Below are 20,616 nucleotides of genomic sequence, written 5' to 3' on the forward strand. Positions count from 1 at the left end.
ATATATATATATATATATATATATATATATATACCAAAAATATATATATATTTGACATATTTAAAAATAAGAAATTAATACATTTAATAAAAAATATAAAAAATGTAAAATATGTTTTAAAAAAACCTTTTTAAAAAATATATAATTTAAATATATTTTTTAAAATTATATTCCATACAAATTTATGTTATGTAATTAAAATGTGTTAACTTCATTAACACATTTTATTTAACAAAACAAAGCAAATAAAAAATAAAAATACATTAGATACAAATCATTTTATATATTTGGGCCAGCATTAGATACAAGTCAAAACAAAACGGACAACAAATAGATTATTGCAAATTTATTTAAAATGTATTTATTTATTTGTAAAATAAATATTGCAAATTTAACAAATGCAATTAAATAATACTATTTAATATTATATGTTAATTTTTTATTTAATTGTGTTAAATTTTTTTTTATTTTTAAATATTTGCTTAAATTTTTAACTAATGGCTTAACTAACAAAAGTCAGAAGAAAATACTTTATTGTACTAAAGATGCATTTAGTTTTTATTTATTTATTTTATTAAGAAAACAAAACAAAAACAATTATTAAAAAATATTATTAAAATGTATCATTTTATGAGGTGGAGCCATTAGAAATATAGGCAAGGCAAGTACAAAACTACTAGCCTGAGTCCAACTAAGCCACCAGACAAAATCCTTATTGTTGAGCACTGGAAGGCTTTAAAAACACACAGCCACTGAGATGAAACCACTCACGTAGAGCTTTTGAAGTTGCATTGACCTGAAGCATGCAGTGCTGTGCCATTGTTCCGGTTACATTACAGTATAAGAGAATTACACGTCAAGCTCGCTATCAATTAGACCATTATGTCTCTGCTTGGCTTTAATGAGTACTGCTACTGCATATTTCCTTTAGAGACAGAAAATGGAACTCATAAATCCATTTGTCTACATGCAGCCCTTGGTTAACCACCACAGGGGGATTCATTAGTTGTGCTTGATTTCTGAATGGACTCGCCAGGGAGAGCAGCGTCAAAGCGTCCACCCAGCTCCCCCCGCACACTCCAAATTAGTCAATTAGGAGTGTCATTAAAGTGGTGGCAGCGAGGAGGATTAACACCAGGGGAAATAAAAGAGACGGTCTGCCTTGTGCTCGCCCAGGATATTGCCAATTTCCATCCATCAGCTGCTCCAGATGGGGGGATATTAGTAATTTAGATTCTGTCAACAGTACCCAGGAGAACCCTGCCAAAATTGTTCCCTCATCGCCGCCCTGAACTCCTTGAATGTAATCATATCTGCCGAGTGCTGAGCGAGAGCGAAAAAAAAAAACACCTTTTTCTACCCAAATCCCTCTATTCATTCCAACCTATCAATGCAGCGTTACAACTGACTGGAGGATTTCTATTCATTACGGCTCCCTTGTTCTCAGACACAGAGAGCTACTTCCTTGTAGAGTATTGCAAGAATAACGGCAAAGTCTCATGTTATAAAAACAGTTTTAAGGGTCAGTGCTTGTGTGCATGCGTGTGTGCACAGTTCGTTTGAAATAACACTGTAAGAAAAGCACTGCACATGCAGACGCAGGCTGGAGGACACAATGGCCTGATGTCTTTCAGCTGGCTTTCATAAGGGTAAGGTCAGTGAATGTTTTGTACCTGCAGGGCAGCTCTCAATAGTAAGACTCTGTAACATATGTGTGTGTGCATTCAGGAAGGACATTAAGTCGCCCTTTTCTGTCATTGCGTAAAATGACTGTAAATCTGCATGCAGGCTTTTTCTTAATTTGGCAATGTATCTCTTTTTCATTGTGCAGAAATCTGAGGCTGAAGCTGAGGCTATTCATTATTTATTTATCATTGCTGGCATCCGGCACTGTAAAAATTTTTTTTGTCAGGCTACCTAAAAATGTGCTTCATGTGGTAACGTCTAAATCAATCTGACAACATCCAGTTACACCAACGAACGTCCTTTCGTAGGGTCAGATCTGCTGGAAATTGCTCCCTAAGTAACAACAACAGTTTCACTTTTAATTGTGCCATTAAAACCAAACCAGATCAGACAAGGATGAGATTGGCAGACTTTAAAGAAGCTCATCCAAAAATGAAATTGATATTCAATTATTAACTAATCGGCTTAATGTGGTTTCAGACTCTCGTTTTGATACTATTTTCATTAGAAACAAAAATAGCTTTAAAAGATAGAGATCATGTGCTGCTGTCTAGATCCAAAAAGGAACTATAAAGTACTATAAAGCTCTATAAAGTCTGTATGACTTAATATTTCATATCTTCTGAGACGCATTAACAAAACTAGTAACTGAATCAACTTTTTAATTTTCTGGTAAGAATAAGTTAGCATAAATGAAAACTAAGTTAGGAATATTGAATTTTTTTAAAGGGGTCATATGATGCTATTTAAATTTTTCTTTCTCTTTGGAGTGTTACAAGCTCTTGGTGCATAAAGAAGATCTGTAAAGTTGCAAAGACTAAAGTCTCAAATTCAAAGAGATATTCTTTATAAAAATTAAGAATTGTCCACGCCCTCCTAAAAGGCCTCGTTTAAACACACCCCCACATCTCTACGTCACTGTATGGGAAGATTTGCATAACGCTGGCCAAATGTTCACTCAAAGAAAGAAGGCGTAACTTTTATTCTTGATGTTGCCGCTGCCGCCACGTTGTTGAGACACTATGTGTTTTGTTGTGAAAGCGAAACTACTTTGTTTGGCCTTCCAAAAGAGGACGATATCTGCTTCATCATGCCTAGAGCTGATCCGTGCTGGTCGCTGAGGAAATACATCAACTTTGCGCTGTGGATCGCCGGATTGGATTCATCGTGGATGAAGCGGAGTCCAGCCTGGGGTCGTCACATGTGGTTGCCGCAAGCACGCCGGCTGTTCCTTTGTCGAATCCACCGGCCGTTCCTTACTCAAGCCTGCAGTGTCTGACACTGTGTTAAGCATTTTATGGTCTGATTCCTGAACCTGCAGACTAGCCTACAATGGATCTGTGCTTAAAGGCTGTTCTATAAAGTGGGGCAGTTCCAACTTTGCAAGGACAGTCTGGCGCTTCTGCCTCACAGCCTGTAAGTACATTTTTTATATTTAAAGAATTTGCCACTGATGATTCAAATGCAAGTTTTAAGCAGTGTAGAGTAGCACTTGTTGTTTGTCATTTCTCCGATCACAAATGCAGACATGGTTTTATGATTTTTGTGCAATAAGCCCCTAAAGCCACACAACACAAACTTTATATACATTGTCTTTATATACACTTTTGATCTTTAACCACAGCTCTCAAATAGGATGCCTATGGTACAGGTTTGATGTCACAATCAATTTTGATGTTATTGACGTCCAAAATGCAGCATAGGGGCCATATTTGCTTTGAGAAGAGAAAAAAATATATAAATAATAATTCGTACTGTGGTCTACCAGAAATCATACAGCTTCAGAAGACATGGAATACAGTGCATGAGTATATGAAGTAATTACACTTTTTGTCCTTTTTGGAGTTTGACAGGCTGTTGATCTTAAAAAGAAAATAATAAGAAACAAAACTCACCTCTACACACAGTCCCGTTGTCCACAGACTCATACCCGGCCTTGCACACACAGCGCCCAATAGGTACCAGCCACTCCCCATCTCCATTGCAGTACAGTTTAATGGGAACATCCACTTCCTCTCCATTAGGTACACAACTGCCCCGGGCAGACACCAGAGAGGTGCTCTCCGCACCTGACAAGGTCTCCTCAAAGATGGCCCCATTCCGAATAACTCGGGGGCATTTGCGAAAGAAAACCTTCACTGCGATGAGTGACATGCATGCTCCGTAATCCTGGAAAGCCAAGTAGAAACCTTTACGGGACACAGGCCCGAAGCTGCGTACTTCCGTGTTGATCTTCATCACACGGCCGCCCAGGTCCACCTGGGAGAAACTCTCATCGGCCGCAATGGTATCCACCTTGATCCAAGGGTTCTCCATCCAGGCGGGATACACCTTGGTGGCTACGTCCTTGTCAGACTCAAAGTAGTACAGATTAAAAGTCTCCTTGCAAGAGCCAGTGACGTTCGGGATGCTGTTGCAGTCTCGCACGGAGAACTTCATTTCCACGTGGATCCGTTGGGCTCCTCGCCGCTGGATGTATTTGGTGCGCACCCAGTTGTTCTGGTTGGCGTTGAAGACGTTGCACACCTGGTAGGTGCGGATGGTGTTCATCTTCTCGTCATAGCCACTCACCTCTTCCCACTGGGACAGAAGCACAGATAATAACATTTGAATAAGCAATGTGTACTTATAATAGTAAAAACTTATTTTTCATGCTATTTGCATATTTATGGAACATTCGTTTGTGGTTTCGCACCATTACAGACACATTATGACATCTAAGGTAAAAATGTGCAGAAATGAGACAAACGGCATGGATTGCATTAAAAATAATCTAATTTGGAATTCATTCAACTTCTATTTGCTGCACCACATGAGTCACGCTGAATTTGTGTGCTGAATTATTCATTTATGCTAGGTCTGATCATCTAAATTATTTCAATGAAGCTCACCCCCAGTGATGGATATATCGTCCAGCCCAGCTCTGCCGTTGCCGTCGTGGAGTCCATCAACACATCTGAAAAGAAATGCATGTCAAAAACCTGTAAGTTTAAAATGCTGCCACTAAGAGCCTTTTACTGCACGTTTGAGCATTTGTGAGGTCATTGTTCTTCAAGTATCTTGCAATAATTATGATGCATAATGGATAGCTTTTCTGAATGTTAAATGAAGGATGACTCACACTGAGATGCAGAATAACAGTTGCCCATTTCACAGCAGTAATAGCTCGCTATTTTTGACTCTTATTGTTAATCAAATGTTACAAATGGCCATTACTAGATTGGAAGTGTTATCCATCACAGATGATAGATCACACCATGTTCTAACATCTGCTTCCCTTCACATCTAGTTCGTAATTGCCCTGGATGACAGAGGGTGCCTTTCTATTCAATATGGCAAATTGGACAAAATAGTTCAGGAACATGACTCTGATCTGACATTTTCAATTATTTAGCCAGGTACAACCGGTTTCTGCATACAGCGAAAATCAGCATAATGAGACTCTAGAGAGGATTTTAGTGCAAAAGATTTGTAGTAGTGCTTTGAAGCTGGCCTAAGGAAACAAAATACAAGTGAACAAATTAGGAATGCAATGATATTAAAAGTCTGGCTGAAACCACAAGCACCTTGTGGCCAATATAAAATTCTAAAATAGTTTGTCAAAATAAATAAATATGAAAAACTAAGTGAATTTAGGCATTTTAACATTATAATGTTCAGTATGAAATATATTAATTTTAAAACTGGCAGAAGATTACATTTAAGTGTTATTTAATTATGAGTGTTTTTTTTATATTTAAGTATGAAAAACTAAGTAGTCTAAACATAAAAATAAGGGAAAGGAAAATACACAATTAAATATCCAATATCCACCAATATATTTCCCAATATTAATGGTAAAATAATAATAATAAAAAAACTAATTTCTTGAAAAGCAAAGTTTTCTCAGTGTTTATGCATTTTATCCCAAAGATTTAAAATGATAGTTCTCCCAAAAAATAAAAATGACCCCATTACAGTATATTCGTTTTAAAACTGGCAGAAGATTACATTTAAGTGTTATTTAATTATGAGTGTTTTTTTTATTTATTTAAATTCCTGGCTCTTCCAATAGTCCAAAAGAAGTCCAATAAAGTGCATCCATCCATAATAAAAAGTGCCTCACACGGCTCTGGGGGATGAATAAAGGCCTCCTGTGGTGAATTAATGCTTTTTTGTAAGAAAAATATCCAGATTTAATATTTTATAGAGTAATAACTTTCACTAACTGAAGTATGCGCATTCACAAGAGAATGCCGTTCCCGGCGGATGATGTAGGATGTGGGTGTAGTCACAAAATAACACCCGCCCATTGCTTGGATGAGTCAGGACGTTTTAAAATATAACTCTGATTGGATTTGTCTGAAAGAAGAAAGACATATATGATGTCTTGAAGGTGAGTAAATTATGGGCTAATTTTCATTTTGGGTGAACTATCCTTTTAATGGATTTACAAAAAAATTCTCATTACAAATTTGGAAAGATGGTTGACGTGCGTTGCGTTTTCATATGCACATTATATGCGTCCCAAACTCACAGCACTTGCAGAGATGGAGTTCATGTTGAGAGGCATTTACTCTGAACTGAGCCATTCCGAGACACTGAAAACAGTGAATCATGAGCTGCTTGTGTGTAAAAGAACACAGCGCCACACTGAGCTATGCAATTTGCAGTGTATCAGATATTTAATTACATAACAGCCTTTGTGATTTGATAAGCCATAACGTTTTTTTCACGATCACGATTTGTTAAAATTCATAAAAAGTAAACGCCCAACTGGGGAGTAACAGTTTTAAGGCCATTTCAAAAATCCCGCCACATCAATATGAAATAATTACATACTATATGCTAGTAGGAGGCAGGTTGTGGGACATCCTCATTCCTGAAGGACAAAAAAAATTATGCAGTGCACGATGATTCTTCAGTATTTCTGGTCAGTTTTCCCAGAAACCTGTATCTGTAATATCTGCCAAAATGTTTTTTTTTTTTTTTTTTTTTTTAGTGTTAAGGAGCACACTTATAAACAGCCTCAAAGTAAACAAACTCCAACTAAAATTCACAAAACTTCCCAAATTTAGATTTTTATATGGTCTTAATCTGAAAATCCCATAAGCCAATAGCCTGAAACATTCAGAATGGAGATGGGAAACTTTTCCCCCCAAATATTTAGAAAAATTAGAGTACTACCATCTGTCCAAAGCTGTAGTATGGTGTATAGCTGTTTATTTTCATGTATATAAGAAACATGACTGAGCATTTTTCATGTCTTGAAGGATGATCACATAAGGGGTCCTGCCAGGGCATATGGGCCGCCCTCAGTCAAGGCAACATAAACACATCCAGTGTGACACACAGACTCCCTGTGGCATTTATGAATCGGGATTTGGCAAGTGGCAAGAGGACTTCCTGAGATCGAAGCCAGAAGCCCCGTGACACAAAATCCTGGGATCCCTGTAAACACTGGCTCGATACAGCCTCAGCCATTAAGTGTCTCATTTATATTTCAGAAGCTTCTGCAGCTCAGGGGCAACCAAAGATATTTCTCTCAGGAACAGCACCATCGCTGTGTTTAGTGCTGTGAATGTGAGAATATGATGAGGCTGGGAGGAAAATACAAAAGGAAACAAACAATCCTCTTAGACTTTATAAGCCCACGGGTCAAACAAAAAAAGCACAAAACACGATTACTAATACAGCCTCATGCATTCAAATAAAACATCCATGCAACAATATAATGAAAATCAGAACATTACTGTCTGTGCGTTGAAAGAGAAAGTTGTAGCATTTCCCACTACTTGGTGCTCTGTTTAATCAAACCCCCACTCCATCTGTCCAGGCATTCATGCAGTCTCCCTCTCTCTATATATTTTAATGAAAAGTAGGGCAGCGGGAGCCCAAGTCCAGTACATATAATCCTTACAGGCTGCGCTACACTCTGTATGCCACACTGAATTAATCCCACGGGAAACATGGCGAGTCTTCACTGGATTTTAGGTCAGCGTGCCAAGGCACAACTTCAGTCCCACATTTTTTTATTTATTCATTTCATCGCCCAGTTTGCACATGCTGAGCCGTGCCGATGCGGTGAACACAAGCATGCAGCCCAAATCCACAGAACCTCATCATCCTCATACCAAATCACTCTCTTTGGGACATCATGTTATCTATGCTATGTGTAATTTTATATGTATCATAGCATGGCATATAAATGCAGATGAATAAATCTCAAAATACCCATACATAATGTCACAACATCACAGCTAGTAGGGAGGATTAAGGAATGTTGATTTTTCTGTCAAATGTGATAAACATAGAATCCTCCCTCTTGATGTGACTACGAGTGAGAAAATATCAACAGTGAAACTTTAAGTGGAGAAACTGGTAAACACTATTGGTAACAAATCTAAATTGGCTCTGTAAACACCACTTTGTGGCTGAGAAGCTGAAAACTTGAAGTCTAATTTGCTCTTGTGAATTTACTGTATGAGCTATGGTTTTTTTTATTGTTGTTTGGTTTTTTTAATTTATACGGGACATATGAGATTGTATAAAAAGACCTGGATGAGACACATCAAGAAACTTAATTATATGCAGGGCTGCAGGCTGCAACTAAAAAAGATAACTAAAAAAGATGTGAAAATTAGGGGTGTAACAATACACATATTCATATTGAATCATTTGGTATGAGGCTTTCGGTTCGGTGCGCATTACAAACCGAACGATTCGATTCGTTTGGACTAATCCTATTACATTTGGAAAATAAAGCAGCTTAAAGTGTATGAAATATGATGTTCTCCGTGCCACTGCGCTCAACAAGGCAGCCCATACGACGTAACAGGCAATGTGCTGTCTACCCCGTGATAACCTCCCCTTGCTTGGGTGAATCGAAAGATGATGATCTTGTATCAAGGATACCTAGAGCTATTGTCAAAAACACAAATTGTTGGCAATAGTAAGATATTTGGCATTTCCAATTAATGTAGGCCTGTTACATTCTTATTTTTATTAGGCCTACTATTATTATTTTTATGAAGTTACTTTTATTAGGCCTACTAAATTAAAATTACAATTAATTTGCCCCTCAATAATTTCCAAATAACTGATGTGGTGCGAGGATAACGAAAGATTAGCCTTTATATTTACTCCTTGATTGAAATGTTTTTAAAAAAGATATTACAGGTCTATTATACAATGCTTTATAGGCCTACAATTAAAATATAAACACTCCAGTCATCAATAAAACTCAGTGTAATTAAAAGCTTTAATTTCAAGCACCGACTTATAAAACAACCTGTTTAACAAGTAATATGTTTCTTCTCATTTTATTCACTATGTAATAGAAATATTAAGGGAATAAATTAAAACAGTTAGCTATATACTGTTATCAGCATATGTTTAAGTAGCTTCGTCTCTCATCGTCTCTGAGAGAATATGCAGCATCAGATGACGAAAGCTCCGTCATTACACTGTCATTCCGTTTGTACTTTCACTTTCTGTATGGTAAATTGACCGAACATACCGAACTGAACCGTGACACCACTGTGTCATATTGAACCGAACCGTGAATTTTATGAACCGTTACACCCCTCCGTTTGTACTTTCACTTTCTGTATGGTAAATTGAAAATACCATATATATATATATATATATATATATATATATATATATATATATATATATATATATATATATATATATATATATATATATTATAAAAACCTAGAAAGGAAGGCTTTGTGTGCGTCAGTATGTGGTTTCGTGAAAAATATAATCTGGTTATACTATGCACCAAAGTTTTCTGTAGCTATGTAACAGTGAAAAAGCTATGATGTCTGATTCAATAACAAATGATTATTACACACCAGTTCAAGACAAAAAGATTCACAAAGATTCCCAGTTAAGCTGCAACCACATTATTGCCATTTTGGCAATTTTATGTTGCCAAAAAAATTGTAGAAAAAAACACCACTGTCCATCGTCAATAAAGTTGTGATGGATAAGTCACTTTCAAACCAAGCAACTTTCTGTTGAACAAAACATTTTCGGCGAGCTACAGTTACGTGGAATCTGCGTTGTGAAATGTTGGCAAATTTTCGCAGCCAAAAAGGGTCCATTGTCAACAGAGTTGTGATGCATAAAGCATCGTTCACACAGAAATCATTTCAAACCAAACAGCTTTCTGTTGGTCAACATGGCGAATTCACATGACAATCTTGAGCCTGATGCAGAATCTGCCTGGAAAATCTTTTGCCCTCACAGGAAACTCCAAATTGTGAAGATTCTTATTGAAATGAGTGGATTTTGCCTGTGAAAACTCCACTGAGCAATTGTAAATGTGAACGCACATTTAGAAATTTGAATCACTCTCTCAGCCAGTGAATCAAACAAATTTCTCATTGAATCAAGAATCAGTTTTTGTTTATCTCCCATTTTAAAATGAACCAGGAACCGTGAATGTGATGTAGACTATATTTGAGATAGACGTAGACATCAGTGTATTAACTGAAGTCTAAATAAACACATTTAACGTAATGATTAACCTAATGATTTTTGGTATAAAATAAAAATAGATAATTTTGACCTATACAATGTATTTTTGGCTATTGCTATAAATATACCCACACTACTTAAGACTGGTTTTGTGGTCCAGGATCCCATATGAGATCCATTTGTAAAGATGAATTAACTGTGATTTATTTTGGTTACATTATGAACACAATCAACAGAACATTTCAATCTTTTCCCCTCAAACAGGCAGCAATGTTCTTAAACTTCTTTACTTTTTCTTATTCTAGAGCCTTGATATACAGTACATTCTCATTTCATAATGCTTTTTATTGTCCTGATCTCCAATGCTGGCCTTCTTGTCTGTTTTATTCAGATGGAAGAAGCACAACCATTGCCCTTGAAACATACTGAAAAATTAATGTAGAGTTAATTAATTCAAGCTTTGATCATACACGACACACAAACCCTCACAAACTATGCAGATCCCTACAGTCTTACATTCCATTATATCAAATATTGCCAACACACGCACACATAAACACACGCAACACTGATATTATATACTGCTTATGTTACTGACACGCATTAGGATCCAAAAGTCTGATAATCTGAGATTTCAAATCTAATCTTATCCTGGAAATAAAAGAAAAAAATGAAATATATACACTTCTAGCTTGATTACTAATCAAATAAATGTGATATTGATCATGTGAATTCTTTGCACAGATGGTATCTCATTAAAACAAGAACATCTGACCAAACTCATCTAGTTCATGTACATAGCTTGAGGGCTGTTGCTGTAATGTATAAAGGAAAAAAAAAAGTAACCGTAAACATGATTATGCAACTGAAACCACATGTCTCCAGTACATGATGGATTCAAACAGCGCTGATTGTAATAGATATTCTAAACTGATCAATAGCTTCCATGTCCAGCAGTGAGCAGCTACGACACATCATGAACGTGTGAACTAGTGTGAGGACATGCTCAGAATTCCGCATCCAAAAACAGGACAGAGTGCATTGATCCTCTGTGCTCTAGATCCGTCAGTCAACCTGTGGGTGGGATGCTAAAACATTCACTAGACCACGGGGACTGCCGCAGTGTGTCTCAGTGTGTAAATTCACAATCCATCTTCAAAAGAACAATAGCACCAGTCTGCAACCTATGACAAGCCTGATATATAGAAAGAAGGAAATGGTTTTGTAGTTTCACAGTAAACTTAAAGTGTCTGTCATCGTACACTCACCCACATGTGGTTTCTTCTGTGGAATATAAAATAATATTTTCTGACTGTTATTTTAGCATTATTTATATGCATTATTTTATATTCTTTACATTTTAAGTTTTTATTACAATTGATGTTTTACTAATGTTGTTTGTGTATATATGCTTTTGTGATTTATTTTAGTTTTTTTTATATTTATAGCTTATTGTTATTCATTTTTATTTTTACATTTTAATTTTAGAAATTTTAGTACTTCTATATTTTAATTAGTTGCAACAATTTTAATCTAATTTTAATATTCTATTTTGCTATTTTTTTATTTTAATTATTTTTTACATTTTATTATTTATATTTAATTACCAAAAATTATTTTCAGTAGTTTCAGTTACTGAACCAACAACAACACTGTATTTTGAAGAAACTTTCCAATTGTTTATACAGGGACAAAACAACATTTGACACCAGTGACTTTAATTTTATGGAAAAAGAAAAAACATTTCGACTTTTTGACTTCTGTGTTGCACACAGGAGAGAAAATAATTTGGAATGACACGACACGAGTAAACAATGACAAAATATTCATTTTGGGGAGGGATGAACTATCTTTTTAAGAAATCAAACAAGCATTTACCTCATAAAACCTTTGTTGGAAACAGAATTGGGATTTACTGACCTACAAAAGCTATCGATGAAACATGTCTGTGGTACAGTGGCAGTAAAGCATTCGCTGCAGTCCAACAAGAGATTTGTCTCACTCTGTTATGTCAGAATTCTGAGCAGACATCACGGGGATGTTTTGCATATAAACCCCAGCATATCTCTGCTATGTGCCTGTCTAGCATTTGCAGACAGGAGCCAAATGTGATGGCGCTGAATGAGCAGTGGGTCATTGGAGCAGCCTGCTCACAGTTTACAGACCCAACACTAATCCCCTGCTTTCCCAATTTACAACTCTCATCTCTATGGCAATGTGGGCCAGGAGCTGAAAAAGCGCCCTGAAGCAGACAAACCAGTCACATTCAGAGGCCAAAATTAAGCACACCTGCCAAATGGTGGGTGTACTGGGAAAATATATAGGCCACTGAAGAATATTTTGCATTATTGATTTTTATCCCTGCAACAATGGGATTATTTGTGACAAACAGCACAGGTCATTGTGTCTTTGTGATTTTGATCTGGATGTTTTCTTTTTGGAGGTTTAGTCTTTCAGTTGAATCGCTCACGTCAATTACATCAGTGAGGGTCAGATTATCATTCATTCAATCCAGACCACGCAATTTTGCAGTTACAGGCCAAACCCGATAACATTTCGAGCTCTTTGAGTGCTAATTTTGACTCAGCTTGTATACACTACCATGCAATAGTTTGGGCTCTGTAAGATTTTCTCACACTATTGATACACTTTTTTTCAGGATTCTTCGATGAATAGAAATTTCAAAAGAACAGAATTTGTAACTTTATAAATGTCTTTCCTGTCACTTTGATCAATTTGATGCATCCTTGCTGAATAAAAGTTTTAATTTCTTTAAAGAAACATTCTTACTGACCCCTAACCTTTGAACAGTAGTGTATATTCGCTTAAGGTGCAGAAATTAGCCCAAATGGAGAAGCAGAAAAATTACATTTATGAATTACTAATGGAAAATATATTACCTTAAAAATAATCTACTGAATGCTCTGAATACACTGAATGCAAATTCAGTCTGCATGACTAATGTATAAGGAAGTGGACGTTATAAGAAGCATCATAAGACTATGATTATGCACACGTTTTCCATTGATCATCAAAAAGGCTAACTACCGAGTAATCAAATGATATTAAACCAAAACATGTACCCTTGTGTTTTCAGATAATCATAGTTTGAAAATCGAGGATAGTAGAGAAGTAGGTCATGAGCTTTTTGAATTTCAATATTTTATGTCAGCTCTCTGTGGAATAAGAGCGCTTCTGCTCTGATGGCAAAATCGCTGTGTATTAACTGGGCCTGTGTCTGTTACTATTGAGAATATTATGATTATGCAATATCGGCTTATTATCTGGGATGTCCATTCATAATCATTTTGCTTGCTTCGAGACATTCAATACCTGAAAATGAGAGAAACACATAATGAAGCTTACACAGATCAAAATTATACATGGAACACAGAACCCACGTCCTGAGGCAAATTCTCTCCATTTAAAAAGATTACTGAGTAGATGAATATCTATAATCTTAAATCTAATACCAACAAATACAGAACATGGTTAAAATTTATTCCAAATGGTTCCAGTTGAGAAGGTTTTGACTGAAGACTGATGATCACTCAACAACAATCCATTTGCAGATCAGATCCTTGGTGGATATCAGAGTAAATTAGCAGCTTCAGGCTATGGGAGCAAATTAACTTTTCATCTGATTTTTAATCACTCTGAATAGAGATTTTTTAGCTCAGGGATCTCTCTTTTCTTTTCATTAAGTTCACTTCGGAATGTAAAGCTTCTAGGTCAATGACTATAATTTATATACAGATTCGTTTTCAAGAAAGAAAATATCAATTTAGCATGCAAATAATTTCAATTTAGAATGAGCCAGGCTTCAGAAACAGGCAGAACTACATTGTACTACTTATACATCCATTCTGTGTATGGACTGGGATAAAAACATTTTCTTTTTCTGTACTAGTAGCAAGATGAACATCTTTCCAGCTTGTTGGCATGCAGATCTGACTGGTGTGAAATGCTTAATGTACCATATGATCCAATATATCTTAATCAAATAAGCACAAACACAATAATGCCATGTGCTCAAATAAATCTTTATCAAATGAACAACACCACAATAATGCAGAAAAAGCCACATGCTCAAATAAGCACAAGAAACTACTGGACTCAATTTATCAGTGTTAGGCTTACTTGGGCTAATGTCAAATTAAAAAGTCCACGGCAAAGAAGATAAAAAACTTAATGTGTTTAATGTGCATTATTAAAGGGGTCATATAATGCAATTTAAATTTTTCCTTTCTCTTTGGAGTGTTACAAGCTTTTGGTGCATAAAGAAGATCTGTAAAGTTGCAAAGACTAAAGTCTACCCAAAGAGATATTCTTTATAAAAGTTAAGAGTCAACCACGGCCTCCTAAAATGGCTCGTTCTAACACACCCCCACATGCCTACATCACGATGTGGGAAGATCTGCACAACGTGCAATAAACAGCGGGAGTGAATCACTGCGCGCTCTCTCTCTCTTTCTCTCTCAAAATATGTGAATGGCTTCAAATCACCACACATCGCGTCTGTCTATAAGTGAGCTGCACAGGTGACACAGGAACTGTCACTTGCACAATCTTGGCAGTGTCACATCATCACTAAAGTTTATAAATTGCTTTACTTTTTAATTCTTTCCCGTGTTTAACCATTCATCGCTCGTAGCTCTCCTGGAGAGGTTCACGTTTGCTGTGCGTATGCGGTGCGTATTTTTTTCCCGCACTCATGTTAACGGATTGTTAACGGAAAGCGTTCACACTGCACCGCGTCAACACATATGGCTTTTTGGTTAGGTTTAAAGGGAAAGGGCACTTTTAGATAAACAAGGCAATAAGATGGCACTCGTGGAGGAAGAAAAACAAAGTTATTTATGAATGGCAGGATTGCTTTTAATAAATATTTAAAAAATAGGAAAGGCAGTAGAGCTGACTATTTCTGTCAATGGTAAGTTTGTGATAACGTAAGAAAAGTAGTTTAAATGTTTGCCACTTGCTTGAGCAAATTAATATATAAATCTTAGTAGTAAATACAAAAGTAAAAGTACTGAATAATGTTGCTTATATTTATTGTGTTTAAACATGTCTTTTAAAGATTGTATTACTGTACTGTGTAAAAAAAATAATAATAATAATTGCAATGCTGAAAAAGCATTTTCAGTAACAATGTTTGGATTTGAAACCAAAATAATGGATAAATGTTGTGTTTGTGCCTTTGTGGTAAACAGCCAAGAATGCACAGGAAAGCACAGTCCATGCTGCTTCCCCCCTCACAAGAGTCACCTAAGAGGGGAATTCCCCCATTTTCAAAAATGAAATTCTGGCCCTGAAAAAAATTCTAAAAAACCTGATTGGAGTATCAATATATATAGTTATATATATATATACATATATTGATTGGAGTATCAATATATATATAAAAAAATTCTAAAAAACCTGATTGGAGTATCAATATATATAGTTATATATATATATACATATATAGCCTTTAAAAAGATTGGTATCGGTGATCGGTATCGGCAGATACTGCTTTCTGTGATCGGCAATCAGCCTCAAAAACCCTGATCGGAGCACCCCTAAAGAAATATAAAACTATCTATTTAAAGTTGTTGACTGCATATAAACAATACATTTTAAAGGGATAGTTCACCCCAAAAAAACTCAAATTCTGTCATTAATTAATCCCCCTTGTGTAATTCCTAACCTGTAAGACCTTCGGTTCATCTTCAGAACACAAACTAAGATATTTCTGATGAAATCCGAGAGCTTTCTGACCCAGACAGTAAGGGAACTACCACAATCAAATTAATTTTATGAAGCTACAGGAATATTTTTTGTGCACAAAGGAAAATAAAAATAATGACTTCAACAGTTTCTTCTCTTCCGTGTCAGTCTTCGACATGCATTCACAACAGTACCAGAAAGTGCATTTCTCTGCTTGCAAACAAGGCGTACGCATCCAGGTTCTACGTCAGAATGCCGGCTCCAGCCTCACACACATACATGGTACTGTCATGAATGCATGACGAAGACTAACACTGAAGAGAAGAAATGGTTAAATAAAGTCTTTATTTTGGTTTTCTTTATGCACAAAAAGTATCTTGTATTTTATTTTGTGGTTTGAAGATGAAGGTAGGTATTGGTTGTTTGAGGTCTTTATTTTGGGTGAGTAATTAATGACAGAATTTTTATTTTTGCGTGAACTATTCGTTTATTTTTTGGATTATGTGGAGCTCAGTTCTGTTTTTCGTTGTGTTATGTGGTATACCGTCAATAAACAACGGATTATGTGGAGCTCGTTATCGTTAAAAATCTATTTCCCCATGGAAAAAAATTATGGCATTTTACTTCCAGAACCCGACTGCTGCACTCCACGACTCACTGAAATGCTTGATTCTGATTGGTCAGTGGCGATGTTCCAGAAGTCTATTATTTCCCTGATAATGACAATAATCAATAGCGAAGCTTAATAACATTTGTGTATCTGAAGTTGGCGCTTCTTTTGTGTCTCTTGAATCACAATGTGGACTAGCTCTCATTTCATAAAAATGCAATTCCTACCATCTTACATGTCAATTATTGACTAATGAAAATAAAATTGGAGGACTTCAGTATTAATAGTAGTGCAATATTGCACTATTCTCTTCAACTTAAGACAAGCTACAGAGTATCAACCTGTCCTGTGTGATGCTTATTTCCTTGTCCTTTAAAAACATTCATAAAACAAATGGATTGCTACTTTAAACTCTTCATACTGACCACTATACCCTGCTTACGCTCTCCATTTAAAAAACGTCTGCCCACGTATGTGTGGTGGTTAGAGAGATATTGCTCCTCAACAACAGCTGACACTTTGACATTTTGTTAAATGAGATTCTGAGTGTTTACAAACCAAATTTGTTTTGTACCCTCATCTCTGCACTTAAAAATAGCATGAATTTAAAATCAGTATGACAGCACTCATCAAACTGGCTAATAATTAACAGTAAGAGGGCAATCCATTTCACCTCATTTTATTCAAAATGATCACTCAACAAGACAGAGACACAGATGGATAATTAAATTGTCAAGCAGATGGCAAGTCCCTCTTGGATACCTGATAATTTCACCATTTTGACCCCCTCTCAAGCCTGTGGACAAAATCTTGTCATTTTATCAGAGGCCATATGGAAACTCCCAGTTTCCCATCACCCATAAATTCACTGATTCAGAGACAGTTTGTTATGTCTGTTGCTCTGCAGAGGCGGCGCTGTCTGACGTGACTGAAATTGGTCAGGTTTGCCATGCTTATGTAAAGGCTCGGAATGATGTCGCAAATGCCAGAGGCAGGTCTTGGTCCTAATAAAAAGGGATGGGGGAGTGCAGCTAGGACTGAGGTCGTCATGACACACATCACACAGACCCTGTGCCCTGTGCACAGACCCTGGATAAATGGCTGCTGTTTTTGTATGGAAGAAAAAGTTGGTGGTTGCATAGTCAAGGTCAGAAACAACTGCAGAAGTTAAAAAAACTCCCACACTTATAGTATAGTCAATGACATACAAGAGGGTCCACAATAAAGAAAAGGAAAAATAATTTCAAATTGCTTTGAAAACCGACAACTGAAAAAGATAATACGAGACTAAAAATGTGATGTAACCATCATATAAACAGTAAATTTTCCACTATACCATGAATACAGGAGAGTATAATTCTTAAAATGCATTTATTTATTTATTTTAAAAAGTTGTTCCCCAAAGTAATAATAATATTTTTTAATAAGCAATAAATTTGTAGGGACTCAGAAGCATTGTTATTCTAGTAATATTAAGATACTATTATAGTTTTTAATAATATTTTCATTTTACAATATTTTATTTTTAATTTAATTTAATTTTATTGCTTTTGGGGGGCATTTTTACTTAAATTTATAGATTTTATTATTATTTTATTATTTTTAGTTTATTTTAGTACATCAAGGTAAATGAAAATGAGAAATAATTCCTTAGCATTAAGCTAAACTAAACTAAACTATTTTTTTTAATTCAGGTACAACACATTTCATTTTACTTAACATTTATTATTTTATAATTTTTTTTTTTTTGTGGTTTAAGTTCATTTAATTATATAATACCTTTATATAATATATAATTATAATCTGGCAGGGAGTCATATCAAATGACATTTTGCAACCTGAACTAAATTTGAATATGTGTACAAGTCATTATGCATGAATTGCATTATTAATTTTGAATAAATAAACAGCACTTTAAAAACATATCAGTAAAAAAAAAAAAAAACTTTACCCATCCCCTGTAGTGATATACAGTTTGGGTCAGATACACTAGTAAATTCTGGGAAATTAGTATATTTCTAACAGAACAAACAGCCACTATAATTTATGCACACTACTTTCTCTACAAAAGCTGAGGGGGTCTGCTTTTTCTGCACAGTCCTGTCATTATAGCTTTCAACGGGATTGACAGAACAAAACAGAACAGGAGCTTAAGTGGCAGTCCAGCCATGTTTTTTCTTCACATTACAGCAAATCATTTACTCTCTGCCCTTGGGCAAACGAAGAACCCAGCCAACAAAACTGAAACAGTACGGATTCATTAGATTAGTCAAAGCGGGGTCTAATTCACACAGACATCCTCAATCATTTAAGGAAATATCCATGTCCTTAGTCGCAGCCTAAGTCATGTGTTTCTCGATGCTGTAAACAATTATTTTTCTCCCAAAATCCATATCTGCTCTGAGGTGTGATAAATGAGCTTTTACTGCTCACATCCATTAGACAGAACAAAACAAGCAGCAATGCATAGTGTGTTCTTCAGTGGCATCACAAACCCCCTTTTGGAACATTTATTTTAAGAGTGAAGTATGTGAGTGATTAAGAACAAGATGATGATATCATAGATGAAATCATTCTCAAAAGAAATGTATAACAATTGTAATTTTTCTCTTCCTATGTCTTGCTGCAACAGGTCAACCATCAACAAGGACTTACTCCAAGATATAACAGGTATAGGAAAAACTTCTAGAAGCACATTGATTGAGAATCTAATGACTTCTAAAGAGAATCTCAATTATTTCAAAGCATATCTGCTGTCATAATTATGCTCCTCTTTTTGTTCATATATTAAAGACAGACTTCAGTGTGGAGTTTAGAAAAAGATGGAGGTCCTTGCAGCTCTCCTGAAGGTCTCAGTGATGGTGATGAGGTGCTGATGATAATGGCCCACGTGTACTAACAGAAAGACTGGAGCTTGACAGATAAAATGTACTGTGGAAAGGACTAGATGTGTTTAATTTATTTTCAATTACAGTACTAGTCTATGGCTTTCAAAACCTAGCTAGACAGCATTCTGGGCACCTATTAAGCATCTATTTGCATTATTACAAGTCTATAATACCAGAAAACGCTTTCTAGTTACAAGACAGCTCACTAGATTTAAGCCTATACGTTCTCAAATGTTACTAAAGATCATCCTGTGAGAGAGACTGAGAGACTTGATGATGAGACATCATTTACACCATTGTGCAGTTCCAAATCTGTATGACTTTCTTTCTTCTGTGTAACACAAAAGGAGATGTAAGGCAGAATAGAGCCTTACTCACCATTTACTTTAATGGAAGTGAATGGAATAGACTGCCTAACATCTTCTTTTGTGTTGCATAGAAATAAAGTCGTGAAGGTTTGGAACAACATGAGGGTGAATAAATGATGAAAGAATTCATTTTTTGGTGAACAATCCCTTTAACTTTTGCTCTGATTTAAGTTTATGTTGTGTTGATGTAAATGGAGAATAACAGCTGACCAAAGGAAAGCCATTCTAACTCATTTATACCCACAGACAGTTGCAGTGCACCTGTTTTCGGTGCACTTGAATGGAAACGAAAGCCTTTAACTTGAGATAATATGACATGATTGTAAAACACTAGTATCTACGGCTTTATTTATTTTAAAAAGTATCATCTTAATTGAATCAATATCATCAGCATCATGTAGCGTAAAAAGTAACAGACATTTAAAAGCGCCCACGTTTGACACCGACACATGCTCTTACCTTCAACAGCCCACACAATCCGTATTATCCATAACAAACGAATTATATCCATAATTGCCGTGAATTTGGGCATTTGACTGTAAAGACCTAGAATATTCATTGAAAACTTGTCCGGCAGGCCATCTGTGGACACACTATGATCACAAGCACTCGAATAAACCCCACTGGACTGGAAGAACTAAAGCAAGTTTGGACGAAACCAATGAAACGCAGACGAGGGGCGGGAATGACTGTATGACAAGAGTGATGCTCAACACCCTCATAATCACTAGTGTCTGCAAGATAAAAACTATTATATTATATTATATTATATTATATTATATTATATTATATTATATTATATTATATTATATTATATTATATGAAAATACATTACATTACGTTTGAAATGTATTAATTTACTTTCATTTAAAATAATTAATATTAA

At 35.6% G+C, this 20,616-nt stretch overlaps 1 protein-coding gene across 4 annotated transcripts in view; it reads right to left on the reverse strand.

Annotated features, from left to right (window-relative positions):
• Positions 1–20,375, reverse strand: part of LOC109055085 (ephrin type-B receptor 2-like) — a 64,342-nt gene extending 43,967 nt beyond the window's left edge. For all 4 annotated transcript variants that reach the window (XM_042750263.1, XM_042750262.1, XM_042750261.1 and 1 more), the window contains exons 1-3: positions 20,190–20,375; positions 4,578–4,642; positions 3,582–4,266 (exon numbers count right to left, since the gene is read on the reverse strand). In XM_042750263.1, coding sequence (XP_042606197.1) covers positions 3,582–4,266; positions 4,578–4,642; positions 20,190–20,289 — 850 coding nt within the window. In that variant the 5' untranslated portion in view covers positions 20,290–20,375. The remainder of the gene's footprint in view (positions 1–3,581; positions 4,267–4,577; positions 4,643–20,189) is intronic.
• Between the last annotated feature and the right edge of the window lie 241 nt (positions 20,376–20,616).

This window comes from Cyprinus carpio, chromosome B23, assembly GCF_018340385.1.
Source record: "Cyprinus carpio isolate SPL01 chromosome B23, ASM1834038v1, whole genome shotgun sequence".
Lineage (NCBI taxonomy): Eukaryota > Metazoa > Chordata > Actinopteri > Cypriniformes > Cyprinidae > Cyprinus > Cyprinus carpio.